This window comes from Eubalaena glacialis, chromosome 6, assembly GCF_028564815.1.
Source record: "Eubalaena glacialis isolate mEubGla1 chromosome 6, mEubGla1.1.hap2.+ XY, whole genome shotgun sequence".
Lineage (NCBI taxonomy): Eukaryota > Metazoa > Chordata > Mammalia > Artiodactyla > Balaenidae > Eubalaena > Eubalaena glacialis.
The window spans coordinates 106,329,967-106,344,858 of NC_083721.1; the positions used below are offsets into that span (position 1 = coordinate 106,329,967).

At 44.2% G+C, this 14,892-nt stretch overlaps 1 protein-coding gene and 1 long non-coding RNA gene across 4 annotated transcripts; one reads left to right on the top strand and one right to left on the bottom strand.

The window, feature by feature from the left end:
- The first annotated feature begins 1,560 nt into the window (after window positions 1–1,560).
- Window positions 1,561–2,742, top strand: LOC133093575 (uncharacterized). Its single transcript, XR_009701292.1, has 3 exons — window positions 1,561–1,737; window positions 2,188–2,425; window positions 2,533–2,742. It is a non-coding gene; the product is annotated as an uncharacterized LOC133093575 (long non-coding RNA).
- A 4,555-nt stretch (window positions 2,743–7,297) lies between these two features.
- IL12A (interleukin 12A) lies at window positions 7,298–13,763 on the bottom strand. Of its 3 annotated transcripts, XM_061193494.1 has the most exons (7): window positions 13,654–13,763; window positions 12,846–13,000; window positions 9,753–9,866; window positions 9,342–9,383; window positions 9,225–9,266; window positions 8,979–9,122; window positions 7,298–7,453 (listed from the first exon to the last, which is right to left on the bottom strand). In XM_061193494.1, exons 1-7 carry the CDS (start codon window positions 13,667–13,669, stop codon window positions 7,298–7,300), a joined length of 669 nt encoding a protein of 222 aa, XP_061049477.1. In that variant the 5' UTR covers window positions 13,670–13,763. The 3 variants fall into 3 exon arrangements, with proteins under 3 accessions (XP_061049477.1, XP_061049479.1, XP_061049478.1); XM_061193496.1 differs by lacking the exon at window positions 9,753–9,866; XM_061193495.1 differs by lacking the exon at window positions 9,342–9,383.
- Window positions 13,764–14,892: the final 1,129 nt, after the last annotated feature.

The window sequence follows — 14,892 nt, forward strand, 5'->3', positions numbered from 1 at the left end:
TAAAATGACCCAACGCAGTCAGGTGAGAAATGCGATAGTTTTCCTTTTGGAGTCTGTGAACTATGAAATATATCAAGTGTTTGAAACATTTTTAGCGGTTAAGTGTTGGAGTACTTAAATGGCACCAATTTCTTTTAGCTTTTTTCCTAATGACATTAATAATAAAGAGAGGTTCCTATTTTTTTGGCTCCCACGCAGTCAGACACTTATGTGCCTCCAGGTACAATATGTCTTTTTATGTGGGGTGTGATTTCCATGTCTCACATTACTAACCAGTCTGGCTAGTGGTCTGTTAGACCATTAAACCAATCATGTTACCTGGTCCTAGGGTGATTAGAAAGGAATGTAATCCTCTCCCCATCAGTGTTGGTGCAAACCCTCAGAGGTGATTGCCTCATCTCACTGGGCAAGTTCAGCTGGGTCCGTCTTCAGAGTCCCTGCAGGTTTCATCAACCTTCCGAAATCACCAGGCCAAACACTACATTTCTTGACTTTGGCCCCTGGGTCCTTTACTTTGGGGAGGGTTGGTGGGTGGGGAGCACAGGAATGCCACTCAGAAATAGCCTTAGCCAGGACCAAGGGAAGACTGTCATCTCTTCTCGAAGAGGACTTGCCCCAGGGAATCATGGGCCATATTGGCTCTTGTTAATGGGTGAAATCTTTTTTTTTTTTTTTATGTATAGATACTGTCACTCTCCCAGAATCATGCATGTGGTGATTAACATTTTGGATATGTTTTGTTAACTTATTTGAAGAAACTATAAATTACCATTAGTCTCCTGTAGACATTAGCTGGAGAGTAAATTCAATCTCAATGAATTAGAGAAACACACTTTAACTATAGCATTGCCTGTGAAGAACAAATTGACTTTATAGGGAAGAACGTATTTCTAATGGTCAGGGATTCTGTGGAATTCAAATCAATGTCACTTTATGAGTTTTTTTTTAATTGTTCTATATTTTAGGAAACACATGGAGTTTTAACATTCAGAAGTGTAAAATACTTAAAGGACTTGAATTTTTTAAACGTTTATTATTTTTTATAAGTTGTTTTCCAAAGAAAAGCATAATTTCAGAAGTGCTTTGTATATAAGCTGCTTTCCTAGCAATTTCCAACCTTTTTCCTACTATGGATAAAGGGAAGAACAATAAATCTGCATTTGTACAGTGCTAATATGTCTTCTTTGTATTATTATTTACTGACAAATTACTTTTTAAAGCATCGTATTCCTTGGTTGCTATTATCTTGGCTGTTTGGGCGTTAGTTGGTTTTGCTCCCAGCCCCAGTTCTTGGACTGAGGCCGAGTGAGTGTAAACCAGGGTAAACTAACCCAGGAGTTTGCACAGATTCAGGAGAACCTGCAGATCCCCTAACCCTTCTCACTCCAGGAATGATTTAGAGTGTGTCACCCCCACTGCCCCGTGGATGGGGAGGTATGTTTTTATGTAAAACCAGGTGGATTCATAATTAGTTCCTTACTTGTGCATCTCTGTAACAGGATTTTTCTGCATATTGGGGGCACATTTTGTTATTTTTTTGGATTGCTTTAGGGGACAACCTTTCTTCCCTGCTTCATCATGTGGAAGTGTGTTTTCACTCCATTTTCTAAAGAGGCCACTGTATTTGCCGATATTTAAGTGTGCTCTCGCGAGGACAGTGGTTTTCAGCGGTTGGCCCAGCCTGTTGCTGTTGCTGGAAGTCCTTCTTGGGTTGAAGCAGCACACTGCTTGCTGAAGGTAGGGATTCCAGACTGCTTGGGAATGCATCTTTTCCAGCCCACATTCCAGGGCTTGAGCATTTCTGTTAATGGCTCTGTGGCTGCTGATACTAAAACAGAGGCCCTCGGGTTGAGTTCTGAGTGCAGAGTTCTGAAGTTCTTCCTGCTTTTTTAACTGGGACTTCCAGCCTTGAGCCTCCAGAGGATTTAGATCCAATTTATTCCAATCATGATGTAAATTTCTGGTTAAACAGCCTGTAGTTAGGCTGCTATCTTTATTCTGCAGAAGTGCATTCTTGCTGTTTGCTGTAACCTTTGGCACGAGTTTCATTTTTAGAAGGGGGTCTGATCTATGCATTTATAGCAGTGTTTTACTTTCAAGCAAGTTGAGAAATCTAAAAGATGGTTTTGTGACTTATAAAAACTTAACTGCGGGGAGGGGCTTGGCTGAGTTCTGTTCTTTCTTTAGCTGTAGGAGCCTTTTGTGAAAGGAAATCTCACCTGGAACCTGCATTGGTAAAGCGTTCAGAAGTGGAGCTGCTCTGCTGGGGGGTTACTGAGGGCTGATGAGGGGTCATCGAGGCACCCTGCTGGACCCCTGACCCACTCCTGTCGGGGGCAGCGTGGGAACCAGCTGATAAGATGACTGCTTGGGTCTCTGGGAGCTGTCGTCCAGGAGTTTGTATCTACGATGTCTGCAATGGGAGGTAAACCCCTTTCCAGTTCACCAGTGATGGATGTTTGGGCGGCACCTTGCTGCTGAAGGGATCACATAATGCCAAGCCATAGACACGTAAATTATTTAAATCAACAGGCTTGTGGAGACCTTCCAGCCTTCCTTTCCTCTGCAGTGATGACCGCAGATGACAGCTGATGCTCCATCAGCCTGGGTTCCAGAAGAGAACCGTGAGAGCAGAGCCCCCAACTGATAGGCAATGAGCATGTACCTCAAGCGAGAAATAAACCTTTGTTTTAGGCCAAAAAACCAAAAACAAAAACAGCCTTAATGAATTTTGGATTTTCCCCCATTCTAAGCATGTATAATGGTTTTGAGCCAAGCAAGCATGTGCATTTTACAATTTTTAACTTTTTTTTTGTAATTGGGAATACTTTGATTTTTAAAGACTGAAAACTTTCTTATGTATTCCTAGATTAGGAAAAGAAATGAGAAACGTGTGGAAACCCATGAAGATTTGCCTTTCTCTACCATTTTTGAGTGCTGGGGCCTGAGCACACAAATACTTGTATAACATGACATTTCCTGTACTTGAAGCTCTCACAGTGTAGTGAGGGAGAGAGGAGAAGCATAAGTAACTATGATGCTGTTTGCATGGTTATGATGAGTTACTGTGTGACCTTAATACGAGAGGCAAAGGATACTGTGGCTGTGTGCATAGGCCAGAGCCAGGCCGCCTGGGTTCAGATCCCAGCATCTGCCACTTACCCTGTAAGTGTCTATGGCCTCTTGGTTTAGTTTCCTCATCTATAAAAAGGGGAAGGTAATAACACCTCCTCCTAGGGTTTTTGGGAGGATTCTGTGCGTTTGTGGTAAACACTTGTAGAAACGTGCCTGGCACTTAGTAAGCACGGAGTAAGCATTAGTTCCTATTGCTTCTGAAAAAGGTTACGTGAGTGTATTGTCTCTGATGTTACATTGATGTCATAATTTATACTCCTAATTTTAATATCATACTCAAAGATACATACATGCAACTAAAGTTTTTGACTTGTTCTGACCAAATACATTTCAACCGAAAAGTTGATACAATTCAATTTTTGGAAAATTGTCATTCGGTTTTTTCTTTTTTTTTTTAACATCTTTATTGGAGTATAATTGCTTTACAATGGTGTGTTAGTTTCTGCTTTATAACAAAGTGAATCAGCTATACGTATACATATATCCTCATATCCCCTCCCTCTTGCGTCTCCCTCCCACCCTCCCTATCCCACCCCTCTAGGTGGTCACAAAGCACCAAGCTGATCTCCCTGTGCTATGCGGCTGCTTCCCACTAGCTATCTATTTTACGTTTGGTAGTGTATATATGTCCATGACACTCTCTCACTTTGTCCCAGCTTACCCTTCCCCCCTCCCCATATCCTCAAGTCCATTCTCTAGTAGGTCTGTGTCTTTATTCCTGTCTTGCCCCTAGGTTCTTCATGACCTTTTTTTTTTTTTTCTTCTTAGATTCCATATATATGTGTTAGCATACGGTATTTGTTTTTCTCTTTCTGACTTATTTAAAAGTTTTCTCAGCTCAGACTACTACAACAAAATACTGCAGACTGGGCGGCTTAAACAACAGACCTGTGTTTCTCACAGTTCTTGAAGGTGGGAGGTCCAAGATGAGGGTGCTGGTGGATTTGGTGTCTGGTGAGAGCTATCCCTGGTTTGCAGCAGGCCACCTTGTCACTGTGTCCTCACATAGAGGTTGGGGGGAGATCTCTCCAAGTCTCTTATAAGGGCACTAATCCCACTATGAGGGCTCCATGCTTATGACCTAACCTCCTAAAGACCCCATCTCCTAATACCGTCACACTGGGGATCAGGGCTTCAACATATGAATTTTAAGGGAACACAAACATTCAGTCCACAGCGATATTGTAGGTGCACTTTGCCTTAAACTAGGAAGCCACAGTTACGCTAGCTAAAACCAAATGTTTTGTCCTTAAACAAGGACAACAGCTGCATGGCCCAGGGTGACATGGCCAGGGGGACTCACGGTCTCTGTGCTGGCTTCAGACAAAGCTGGTTTTCTCCCCTCCCATGTTTTCTTTCCTCCTTAGGGTGTCTAAGGCCCTTGTGCATCTCCTGAGTTTTCCCAAACCCACCTTTGGATGTCTGGCCAGACCACTCCCCAGAACTGACCCCTTTCCCCAAAGCTCTCGGCTCTCAGTAGGGCAGCTGTCAGCTGTTTTTTATGTTAATTCTCTGATTCAGTCATTTTTAGGTGTGAGAAACACTTAAACTGTTTATTTCTTTTTTAAAAAGTAATTTGTTATCAAATGTCTCTAGTAGGCTAGGTCTGGGGCCTGTTTTTAGGGGGGATCTCGGTCTCATCAAGTTACTTTGCTCCCACCCTCTGTTCTGGAAAGGCAGGACCCTGCTTTTTTTGCTGTCGTGTCTTGCACCAGATGACCTCCTCTGCTGAACGCCCCCGATAGCTGAGTGCCCTCGAGGGACAGGGCGTCACTGAGGTCTTCAAGCAAACAGTCTAACAATTTAAGAAAATTGGTGTTAGGCACTGACTAGATGCCAACACTGTACTGAGTCATTCAGTCCTCACAATAGTGCTGTGAAATAGGGGCTACAGTTTTCTGAATTTCACAGATAAGAAAATGGTAGCAAAGAGGCTTTAACCAATTTGGCCCGGTCACCAAACCCAAAGGCTAGTAATCATTGTCAAAGATTGCTCACATTTATTGTGTACAGATTATGTGCCAGGTGCAATGCTAGTGCTTTGTAGGAGTTGCTCCATTTAACTCTTGATCGATCAGATCAAGGTTCTAGTAGTATCTTCACTTTTTTTGTTGTTGTTTTTGGCCGGGCCGCGTGGCTTGCGGGATCTTAGTTCCCCGACCAGGGATCGAACCCGTGCCCCCTGCAGTGGCAGTGCGGAGTCCTAACCACTGGACTGCCAGGTAAGTCCCTGTCTTCACTTCTTAGAAGAGGAAACAGGTAGGGTGAGGGCAAAACAACATGGCCACATCATACAAGTTATAAATGGCATGCCCAGGCTTAAAACAGAAAAACCAGAAAACTCACCATGTAGTGAAGAATGCAATTAGTTGTGAAGATGTTTCTTGGGCCAGTCATGTTTTTGAAGCATATGTCATGGCAATTTCTAGAACGAAAGCGACCCTTTGTGTGCCACTTTGTCCCTTTGTATAAACCCAGTCTGTAGCACAGTCAGCAGGCTTTCCTCTCCTTGTTTCTGGGCACAGACAACCGGCCAGACAACAGACAAGTCGCCATTCGATGGGCGGGCAGGGGGAGGTGGGGGAGGAAGGCAGGGTCGGGGAGGGGGGGGGATGGCAGCAACTCGACAGCGCCAGCTGGCTTCATCAAAGCCATGAGTTCTCGCCACATCAAAGCTGCCGACCCCAAAACCGATACTTAAAGGCAAGAAACTCCTACCTGTGAATCACCTGCCAGTCATCCAAGCTTGGGGAGGAATTCCTAAAGAAAAGAAGGTATGTGATGGGATCCAGCTTGATGATTTCTATCTAATTGTACATCAAGTGGGGTGAGACTCTGAAAAACGAGTAAGTTTCCCCACACGTGAGGACCTGGGGTGGCCATCCACACTCCCCTCCCTGTTTACAGGGATAAGAATTGAGCTCTGGAGGGGAGGATTCACATGAGGAAAGGTAGGGGGGATGGGACAGACTCTGAATCGTTCATTTCTTACAACCTTTTCATATTAAGGAGTAATGTGATTATCAGAGTTTGAAAATTACATGGTATTCCATCTGGTAATCTTTTAAAATTCTCATGGTTTAAAGAATTAAAAAGCACATCTCTTAAGCCAAAGGAAGGCAATTATCCATGTGGTTCAGGCAGAAGTTCTATATAATTTAAAGCAAAGGGAGAGTTTTTCTAGTTGTAATTTAGAAACAACTTCCCCCTGAGAGCCCAAAGGGTCACAAAAATTAAAATAATTTGACTAGAAGACCTCTTAATGATGCTTTTCCCAGTTGGTGGATGTTATTATGTATTTGTTTAATGCACAGTATGTTATGGGGCTGTGGTTAATAGGGAAAAACATTTTTATGTATTTTATTTTTAGATTCAGATGTTGAACAAAAGTAAAGTATATTCTCAAAAAACTCACTCACTCAACGGCCTCAGTATTAAGTCAGATCTAGTCTTATGAGGCTCCCTTTAAAATATGAGATTAAAGGAACTGGGAAATGCGTAAGAATCTCATGGCATTCTTTCTAAGGTGATTTTGTTCAAATTTCATCAGAGTTTTCAGTTTTCCCATGATGTGTATTTTAACACTCAAAGTATTCCAATCACATTAGAAAAATATGAGAATTACTTTAATTCAGTCATTTTATTTTAAAACAACATAAGGTATATCTCAAATCCACTTGGCAATAAATATCTTAATAAATATAACATAAATAAATATAAGTTAGTTCACAGGCTTTCATGAACACAAAATTATATAAATAAATATTTTAAAATAAATTATGCTTGAGTGTTTGTTCGTACAAACTCTTTGGTACTGAAATAGCTTATAAATTCTTGCTCTTCTATTAAAGGGAAAAAAAGAAAAACACGTTCTGGGAGGACATTTCCCCTCCTTATCAGTTTGCTCATGAAAACTTAAAAATAACTTATCCATAGTAAATATGAAATAGACTTGATCAAAGGAATCATGTGGATAGGACAGTCACATCCTGCAAATTTGGAGTAATGACTAATGTAAACAAGCATGAGAATTCCTGTACCAGCTTAAGTAGGAACAGGTCAAGCCACCCCCCGCCCCAGTTCTTAACCCATGCCCTGTTACAATTTCTTTGGTTCCAATATGTATAAAAATGACTTTAAGTTTAGGAGAGACCTCAGCTTTTTAGGAAGAACTCAGATAGCTCATCATTCTGTCGATGGTCACCACACGAATTCTGAAGGCATGAAGAAGTATGCAGAGCTTGATTTTAGTCTTATAAAAATCCAGTTCTTCCAGGGAGGGTTTCTGTGACACAGTCTTGCTGTGGGAATTCAGGGCCTAGGAGAATAAATATTGAGCATGACATAGACAGTATTCCAAAATTAAAACGTCCATCCGTAAAGGTGGGTGAAGCCAATACATGTCTCAGAGCCTGCAACCCACTCCCTCACTGCATCTCCTAAACCAAATCAGATCTACTCCCAGCCAGATGGGCAGGCAGAACCTGAGAGAAGAAATGCTCATTATCCAAGCACATGGATCTTCAGTGAGCTCTGAAAAGACCCTGAAAGCTATTTAGAAAATCATCAGTGGGAGTTGTATTTTAGAAAGGAACAATTCTGTTAAGATGACATCTGCTGTGATATCTAATTAATTTTTATATGTTACATTAAGCAGCAGCATCCTTTTTAGAACAGGGAGGTGATGGATTGCTATTGATTGGAAACTCTCAGTCAGTATCAGACCTGTTGACTAAAGACACTTATTCATGTGAGATAAATAAACCTGGCAGTTTGAGCCCTTTAATTTGATAACAATGCAAGACCATATATTTGCACAATGATCAGCAGTTTTGCTTGTACTTCCTCACAAAAAGCCTGAAAGAAAGGTAGGGTGGGTAAAGTCATCCCATTTTACAGAGGAAGAAACTGAGGCACAGAGGGACAAAAGGTCTGGGCATAGTTGTCTGATTACTGGTAGAACTGATTCGACTCTTGGTCCTGAAAATGAAATATCATCTACAACTCTCTAGATGGTAACATTCTTTGATACTTGCATGATGTTCACTGCCTTTCAAACAAGTAATCTGGAACCCCCCCCAAAAAAAAAAAATTAAAAAGGATGAATGAAATAAATTTCTTTTCAGACAATCATTTCTGATGCCGTATTTTTATCCCATGCCCTGGCCAACATGGCACTCACCCAGCTCTTTCTTAAGTGGATAATTCTGTGTTTTATGTTAGCATCATGTGCTATGGTGATTCAGAAAGTTACAAAGCACATTCTTGTCTGTGAGTAACACTGTAGCTGTCCCCAGGTGATAGGTCATTCTTTTCTTTCATTCACATTTTGGTTCAGCATACGTCATATCCAGACACCAGCCCCGCTTGTCTTCTCTAGCAGTATCTGCAGATATGCATGCCAGCCCCTTGCATGTACGTCCCAGAGGCTTTAGAGATGCATGAGAAGATGAGTGCAGTGGAATCCCTTTGATGGGGGTTTAAATCCTGCCTCTGCCGCTTCCAAGCTGTGTGACCTCAGACAAGTGGCTAACCCTCTAAGCATTGGTCTCCTCATTTGCACAGACCCCAAGTGGTTTCCAAGGGGACAGCATAAGGAAACGTATGCACCTTTGCCCAGAGCCTGGTGCATACCGCATGGTCAACAAGCAGGAGGCTGCTTTCCTTAATGTGACCTGCTCATGTTGCCCTCTCTCTAGAGGGTGCCCTCAAGGCTGTCTCCCCCAATATGTAGCTGGCTTCAGAAGGGGGCATTTCAGGCCTCCCCCAACCCAGGAAGGGCTGATGGTATACCCCTTCATCAGGGACCCTGGCTGGCGGTCTCAGCATGAAGAAGGCCTTACCTGCATCAGCTCAGCAATAGCTGCCAGCATGTTCTGATCCAGAAAGATCTGCCTCTTAGGATCCATCAGAAGCTTTGCATTCATGGCCTGGAACTCCATGTGGTACATCTTCAAGTCCTCATAGATACTGCTAAGGCACAGGGTCTGCATAATACGACAAAGTGGGCAAGGAACTATTGAGATGGGCTAAATATGTACACCCCCTCCCCCTGCCATTGCATTTGAGGAAAGAATTTTGTGTCTTACCATCATAAAAGAGCTCTTTCTGGAAGCCAGGCAACTCCCATTCTAGAAGAAAAAATAATCAGATATCAATGACATGAATTCATAATATGAGCTAAAACCTTCAATTTTCTGACTTACAGTTATCAAAGAGGTCTCTCTGGAAGCCAGGCAACTCTCATTCTAGAGCCAAAAAAAAAAAAATCACACATCAAAGACATTAATTATTAATTCTTAATGTAAATTTTTGACTTTTCTACTCAAACGTATCTTTTTTTTTTTTTTTTTTTTTTTTACTGTGGTAAAAAATACATGTAAAATTTACCATCTTAACTATTTTTAAGTGTACGGTTCAGTAGCGTTAAGTATATCTCACACTGTTGTGAAAAACCACGTTTTTATAAATTTTTTTTCCAAATTGAACTTCTACAATGGGACCTGTTAAAGTCCCATGGTGATGGACCCCAGAAGCATGCACATTTTTGGAAGAAGACGAGGTCTGATGCACAGCTCTTAACTGTATTACAAGCTTTGGGAGGAAAACCTCTATACCGTGGCTAATTCCAGTGGTAAGCAGGCCTCCACTGTGCTGGTTCTATCTTTGGTGATATCTTCATGATCAATGTCTTCAGAAGTGCAGGAGTAATATTCTAGGGTTTGTCTGGCCTGTAAAACATAAAGAGAAACCCAGTTTACAAGATTAATAAGGCACCCGGCTCCCCATGGCACTGGCACCAAAGCGAGAGCCGGCTGCCCTTGACCTCCACCTCTGATCTGTAGGAATTTTAGGGTCTTCAGAAGACAAAAGGAAACAGATCATTTACACTCTCTCTCCATCCCTCCTCCCCTTTTGCTTAGGACATGTTTCTCTGGATGATACGTTTTTCCATTACGTAAACACTATAAATCATTTCAACAGGCTGTGCTAATCAGCCTCTGTACCACGCTGTGACACTTGCTTCTGGTGAAAACCGTTTTTTCCTTTTGCCAGCATGTCTGTGTTTTATGAATATCTTTTTCAAGTATAGCTTCTAAAGGGGGACTGTTAGGTCACTACTTGATGAACATAAAAAACATGCAACCCTAAAGACAAGCGGAGATTTAATATGTGGTGTACACACATGCGCGTGCACGCACACACACACACACAGATGTCATCTTACAGGCATGTTCACTATAATTATGATATTTATCTTAAGAAGTCGATGACTTTTTGATTGAAGAGCGAGATCATTTTTCCATTTAACAAGCCTGATGTGTGCCAGGCACTATGCTAGTTACTAAGGAAGATGACAAAGCAGGGGACTATGTTATGTCCCCCAGAATTCCAAGTTCAGCTGTGGAGTCAGGCAAGTGCCCAAATGACCAGGAGACATGCTGGCAAGTGAGAAGGGCTGAGAAGGGTCAGAAGGCTCTGGGAACGGGGTGGAAAGGGAAGCAAAGTCTTCCCCAGAGATGGGGCATCTACAGAGGAGGGGGAATTTCAGGCAGAGGGAACAGCGTGAGCCATGAATCAAAGCTTGAGAGTACAGAACATGCTGGGGTACAAGCAGTAAAATTCCTGTCTGTGGTAAGCAGAATAATGCCCCTGCCAAAGATATCCACCTCCCAATCCCTGGAACCACAGACTAGGTTACGTTACGTGGCAAAGGGGAATTAAGGTCACAGATGAAACTAAGGTTGCTAATCAGCTGACTCTAAAATAGAGAGGTTATCCTGGAGTGTCTGGGTGGGTACAGTGTAATCACTGGGTCCTTATAAGCAGAAGAGAGAGGCAAGAGAGTCAAGCTCAGAGTGATGCAGCATGATTAAGTCTCATTTGTTGGCTTTGAGGAGGGAAGGGGGCCACCAAGGAATGTGGGCTGCTTTTAGAAGCTGGAAAAGGCAAGAAAATTGGATTCTCCCCTAGAGTCTTCAGAAAGGGATACAGCTCTGTTGACACCTTAATTTTACTCCAGTGAGACCCATTTTGGATTTCTGAACTCCAGGGCTGTAAGATAATAAATTTGTGTTGTTTAAAGCCACTAAATTCGTGGTAATCTGTTACAGCAGCAATAGAAAATGAATACACTGTTCCTGGAGGTGGTCAAGCAGATCGAGGCAGCTGCTATCCTGAGCAGGTTCTAAAAAGTTAGATTTGCAATTATACTTCAATAAGAAAAAAAAAATCTCCAAATAACACAATAGTTTTATTTCTGTGATAATTGCCTTTCTTTATTCCAAAATGAAAACGGCGACTATCTCTCTATTACTATTGCATGGTTAAAAAAGATGACCTTCAAGAATCTATAAAATAGTGCCTGGCATACAGTAGGCACTCAATAAGTACTTGTTGAATGAAAAAAATGAATAAATAGAGCAAAAAAAAAATTAGACTTGAAAATGTGGGCCCACTGCTATAGTTTTTCAGATCTTTTCAGGAGAAGCTGGAAATTTGGATCCTTATATGGGAGGTCTACTTTTTCAATGGCATCAAACTCAAAAATCAAAATGAAATAAAAAAGACATGGCCAAACTCTACAGATCTGTGGGCTAGATATGGCCTGTGAGTCACATGCATTTGCCACCTCTATTTTCTCTGCAAGTAGCCAGCTGATTTGTTCTGGCAAAATTGATGCAGGAATCATATTAAAAAATCAAATTGAGTTCTACAATCTTTCACCTTTGGTGCTGCATCTGGGAGTAGAAGAGTCAGCTTTTTCACATAAAGCATCTATTTAAATAGGAGCTCCTAAATTTTACCCATATCGAACTTTTCTTTAGGAATCAAAGCACCTATCTCTGCAGTTTTCACTTGGTGAGCTGCCTTTTTAATTAAGATGGATTGAACTGTAAGGAACAACTGGCAGCACGTTATGAAAGATTAGAAGGGGAAAAAAAGAGTTCTTTAAGAAGGACTCGTGGCATTGAGCTTACTTTAAGATATTCATAAAGCAACAAGCTAGAAATCTTCAAGAAAGATTTACTAGAGAGCAGGAAGGCGAAAGGACATCTTTTAAAACATCAGTCTTAGGCCGTTGCAGCAAAAGCAATAGATGTTGGAGTGCTTTTAAAGGAAGAAAAAATATTTTTTTTGCATTAAAATATGAAAGCTAAAAAGATGACTGAAGCTGTAAATAAAATTAGATAACTCTCTCCCTAGAAAATGAAGCCTGGATGTGCACTGTCACAAGCTCCCTGAAATGTGATGTTCCAGCAACAAGCCGAGTCACCAGACTGGAAGCTGGAGAGGAGCATTAGACGCAAGGCTAATTCATCTTCGCAGGCCCTGGAGCACAGAGGCCGCCCCTAATAGTGGTTTCCTGGATTGATAAGTGTGTCAGAGGAACAGTGTGGGCCTGACACAATTCCATCTCTGTTGGCAGGCTACAGGGAACACTGTAAGTATCCACTTTCCTCTGTGAAGACACAGCCCAAACGAATGCCATTATAATTTATCACCCCTCCTGCTTTCTCTGGAGACACAGTTTCACTGAAACTCTTTAGCTAATAGTTGGGCCATTTGTAAAGTTCCCTCTTCTTCTCTTGACAGCTCCTGATTAACTTCCACAATTTCCCTGCAGTTCCTTCAGGTGACCAGGGGTTCGGAGATGCCCCTTCACTACAGAGGCTGCAAAGTGGGAACCAGGACATTGAAAAGCTCACCTTCTGAAGGGTGTTGCTGACGGCTCTCAGCAGGTTTTGGGAGTGGTTGAGGCACTGGAACATTCCGGGGCCCGCTGTGGTGGCGGGGAGGTTCCTGGCCAAACTAAAGTGGTCCAGGTGGTGGAGGAGGACCAGGGTGGCCACAAGGAGGAGGCCTGAAAGGGAATGGAGGGGCAGGATGAGCTGGCCTACCTCCATCTTCCATCTCTTCTGGCCATCTCCACCCATCCACTTCTTCTGGGCGCCAGCCTCCCTCCACCCGTTTCCAGTCTTCCTTCAACAACTGAGAGATGAATCAGGTTCTTGGAGGACAGCGCTCTGTGCTAGCGTTAGAAGCCTACTCGCTGTCACGGCCACTTTGTGAGTTCAGACAGGGGTGTGGACAGAGTTCACCCAGAAAAAGTCTCCATTTCAGGAGGAGGGAAAGTGAGGCCAGGTGGTGAAGCGACCCAGTGTTTTGTAAGCAGTGGGGTGACAAAGCCTCGCTTTGAAGCCGGCTGGGATCTGCCCTCTTAGAGCTGTAGCCTAGGGACCCTGGGCAAGAAACCATCCCGTGAGGCCTCAGTTTCTCATCTGTGAAGTGGGCATAATACTTAGCTCACAGGGCTCTTTCAAGGTTAAAAGAGACGATATCCTATCGAGCGCAGGGTAAGCCCGCAATGTCTTTCCCCCTTTCTTTCTCCTCTCTCCGAGATTGCTGACTGCCTTTCAGGCTCCGTGGAGCCTGTCCCAAGTTTCTGCCTCCTCTTCCCGGCCGCCGCCCCTCCCCACCCGAGGGCCGAGCGCTAGTCTCGGGCTGGTTACTCACTGCGCGGCGGGCACATGCTGAGCGGCGCTGCGGGGACACCGAACCGAGCGGCCAGCTGGAAGCAGACGGGTGCACGCGGCAGGTGAGGGCGGTGGTTGCGAGGCAGACCCGGGGGGGTCACATTTTTATAATTGCCCGAGGCGCGGCAGGACTTTCCCGGGACTCTGGTCTCTTGCTTTCTTTCTCTCTCTGTATCCTCTCTACATCAGCTTCTCGGTGACACGTGGAGGCTGGCCCGCGGGGCTTGCGGCGCTTTCGGATTAACTCCCAGTGCACCCGGCCGCAGTCGTTCCGGGACGGCCCCGCCGCCTCCGGCCTGGCCCAAAACGAAAGAGAAATTCGCGCAGAGTCGAGGTGCGGGGTCCCCGGGCAAGCCCGACCCCTGGCCCGCCACCCTCGGACGGCCCCCGCCCCCAAGTACTCAGCCCTGGCCCCGCCTCCCTGCAGCGCCCCCTCCCGACGGAGCGCCGAGTAGGGCCACCCGCTCTCCATCTATATCCAGGATGAGCCCTGACCTCTCGCCTGGTTCTGGACGGGGGTGGGCAAATCATTCATTTATCATAACTTTATTCAGATAGTCCACGGTGTGCCAGGCCGACATTGTGCCAGGTGCGGGGCACCCAGCAGTGAACAGATCACTTTGGGGGCACTCCCACACCAAATCTGACTCAATGTGTTTTGTTCCTGGGTACCCTCTTAAACACGGAAAGGGATGAAACCAGACTGGCTATGCAGTAACTTACTCTCCTAGAGAATCCAGTGTTTTACAGTGTCCAGGAGAGAATCGTTACAATTTAGTGGGATGGATGTACAGGGTCTTGGCAGGAGAGGCCAGAGAGAGGGCACATCAGCAGGAGCAACGGGGGTGAGGAGGCAGCAAAAGCTCCCAGACGCAGGGGGCTGCGACCTGAATGTTGAAGGGTGAGTAGGCATTAGACCGCTTGCAGTGGGATGGGATGCAGGTTCTAGGTTGAGGGAACAAGGATCAGAAGCACAGTCTGGGAAGGTAGAGGGAGGTGGCGATCTAGGGGTCCTGTACAGGGTGTGAGGTTGCTGAAGGTGGTGGGGCTGTGCAGTGAGGGTAGTAGATGCCGTGCTAAGGAGTGTACATTCTGCTGAGGGTGGTGGGGAGCCTTCTAGCGTTTTAGGCAGGAGACATGGTTGGATCTGCATGATGGGAAGATCTTTCAGCAGTAGTATGGAGGATGGATCCCAGGGGTCAGGAGTGGGAGGGCATGG

Coding starts and splice junctions, on each gene's coding strand:
- IL12A (XM_061193494.1), bottom strand. Junction 9,867..12,845: donor TCAGCAACACCCTTCAGAAG/GTGAGCTTTTCA, acceptor TATGTTTTACAG/GCCAGACAAACCCTAGAATA. Junction 9,384..9,752: donor TACCACTGGAATTAGCCACG/GTATAGAGGTTT, acceptor TTTTGGCTCTAG/AATGAGAGTTGCCTGGCTTC.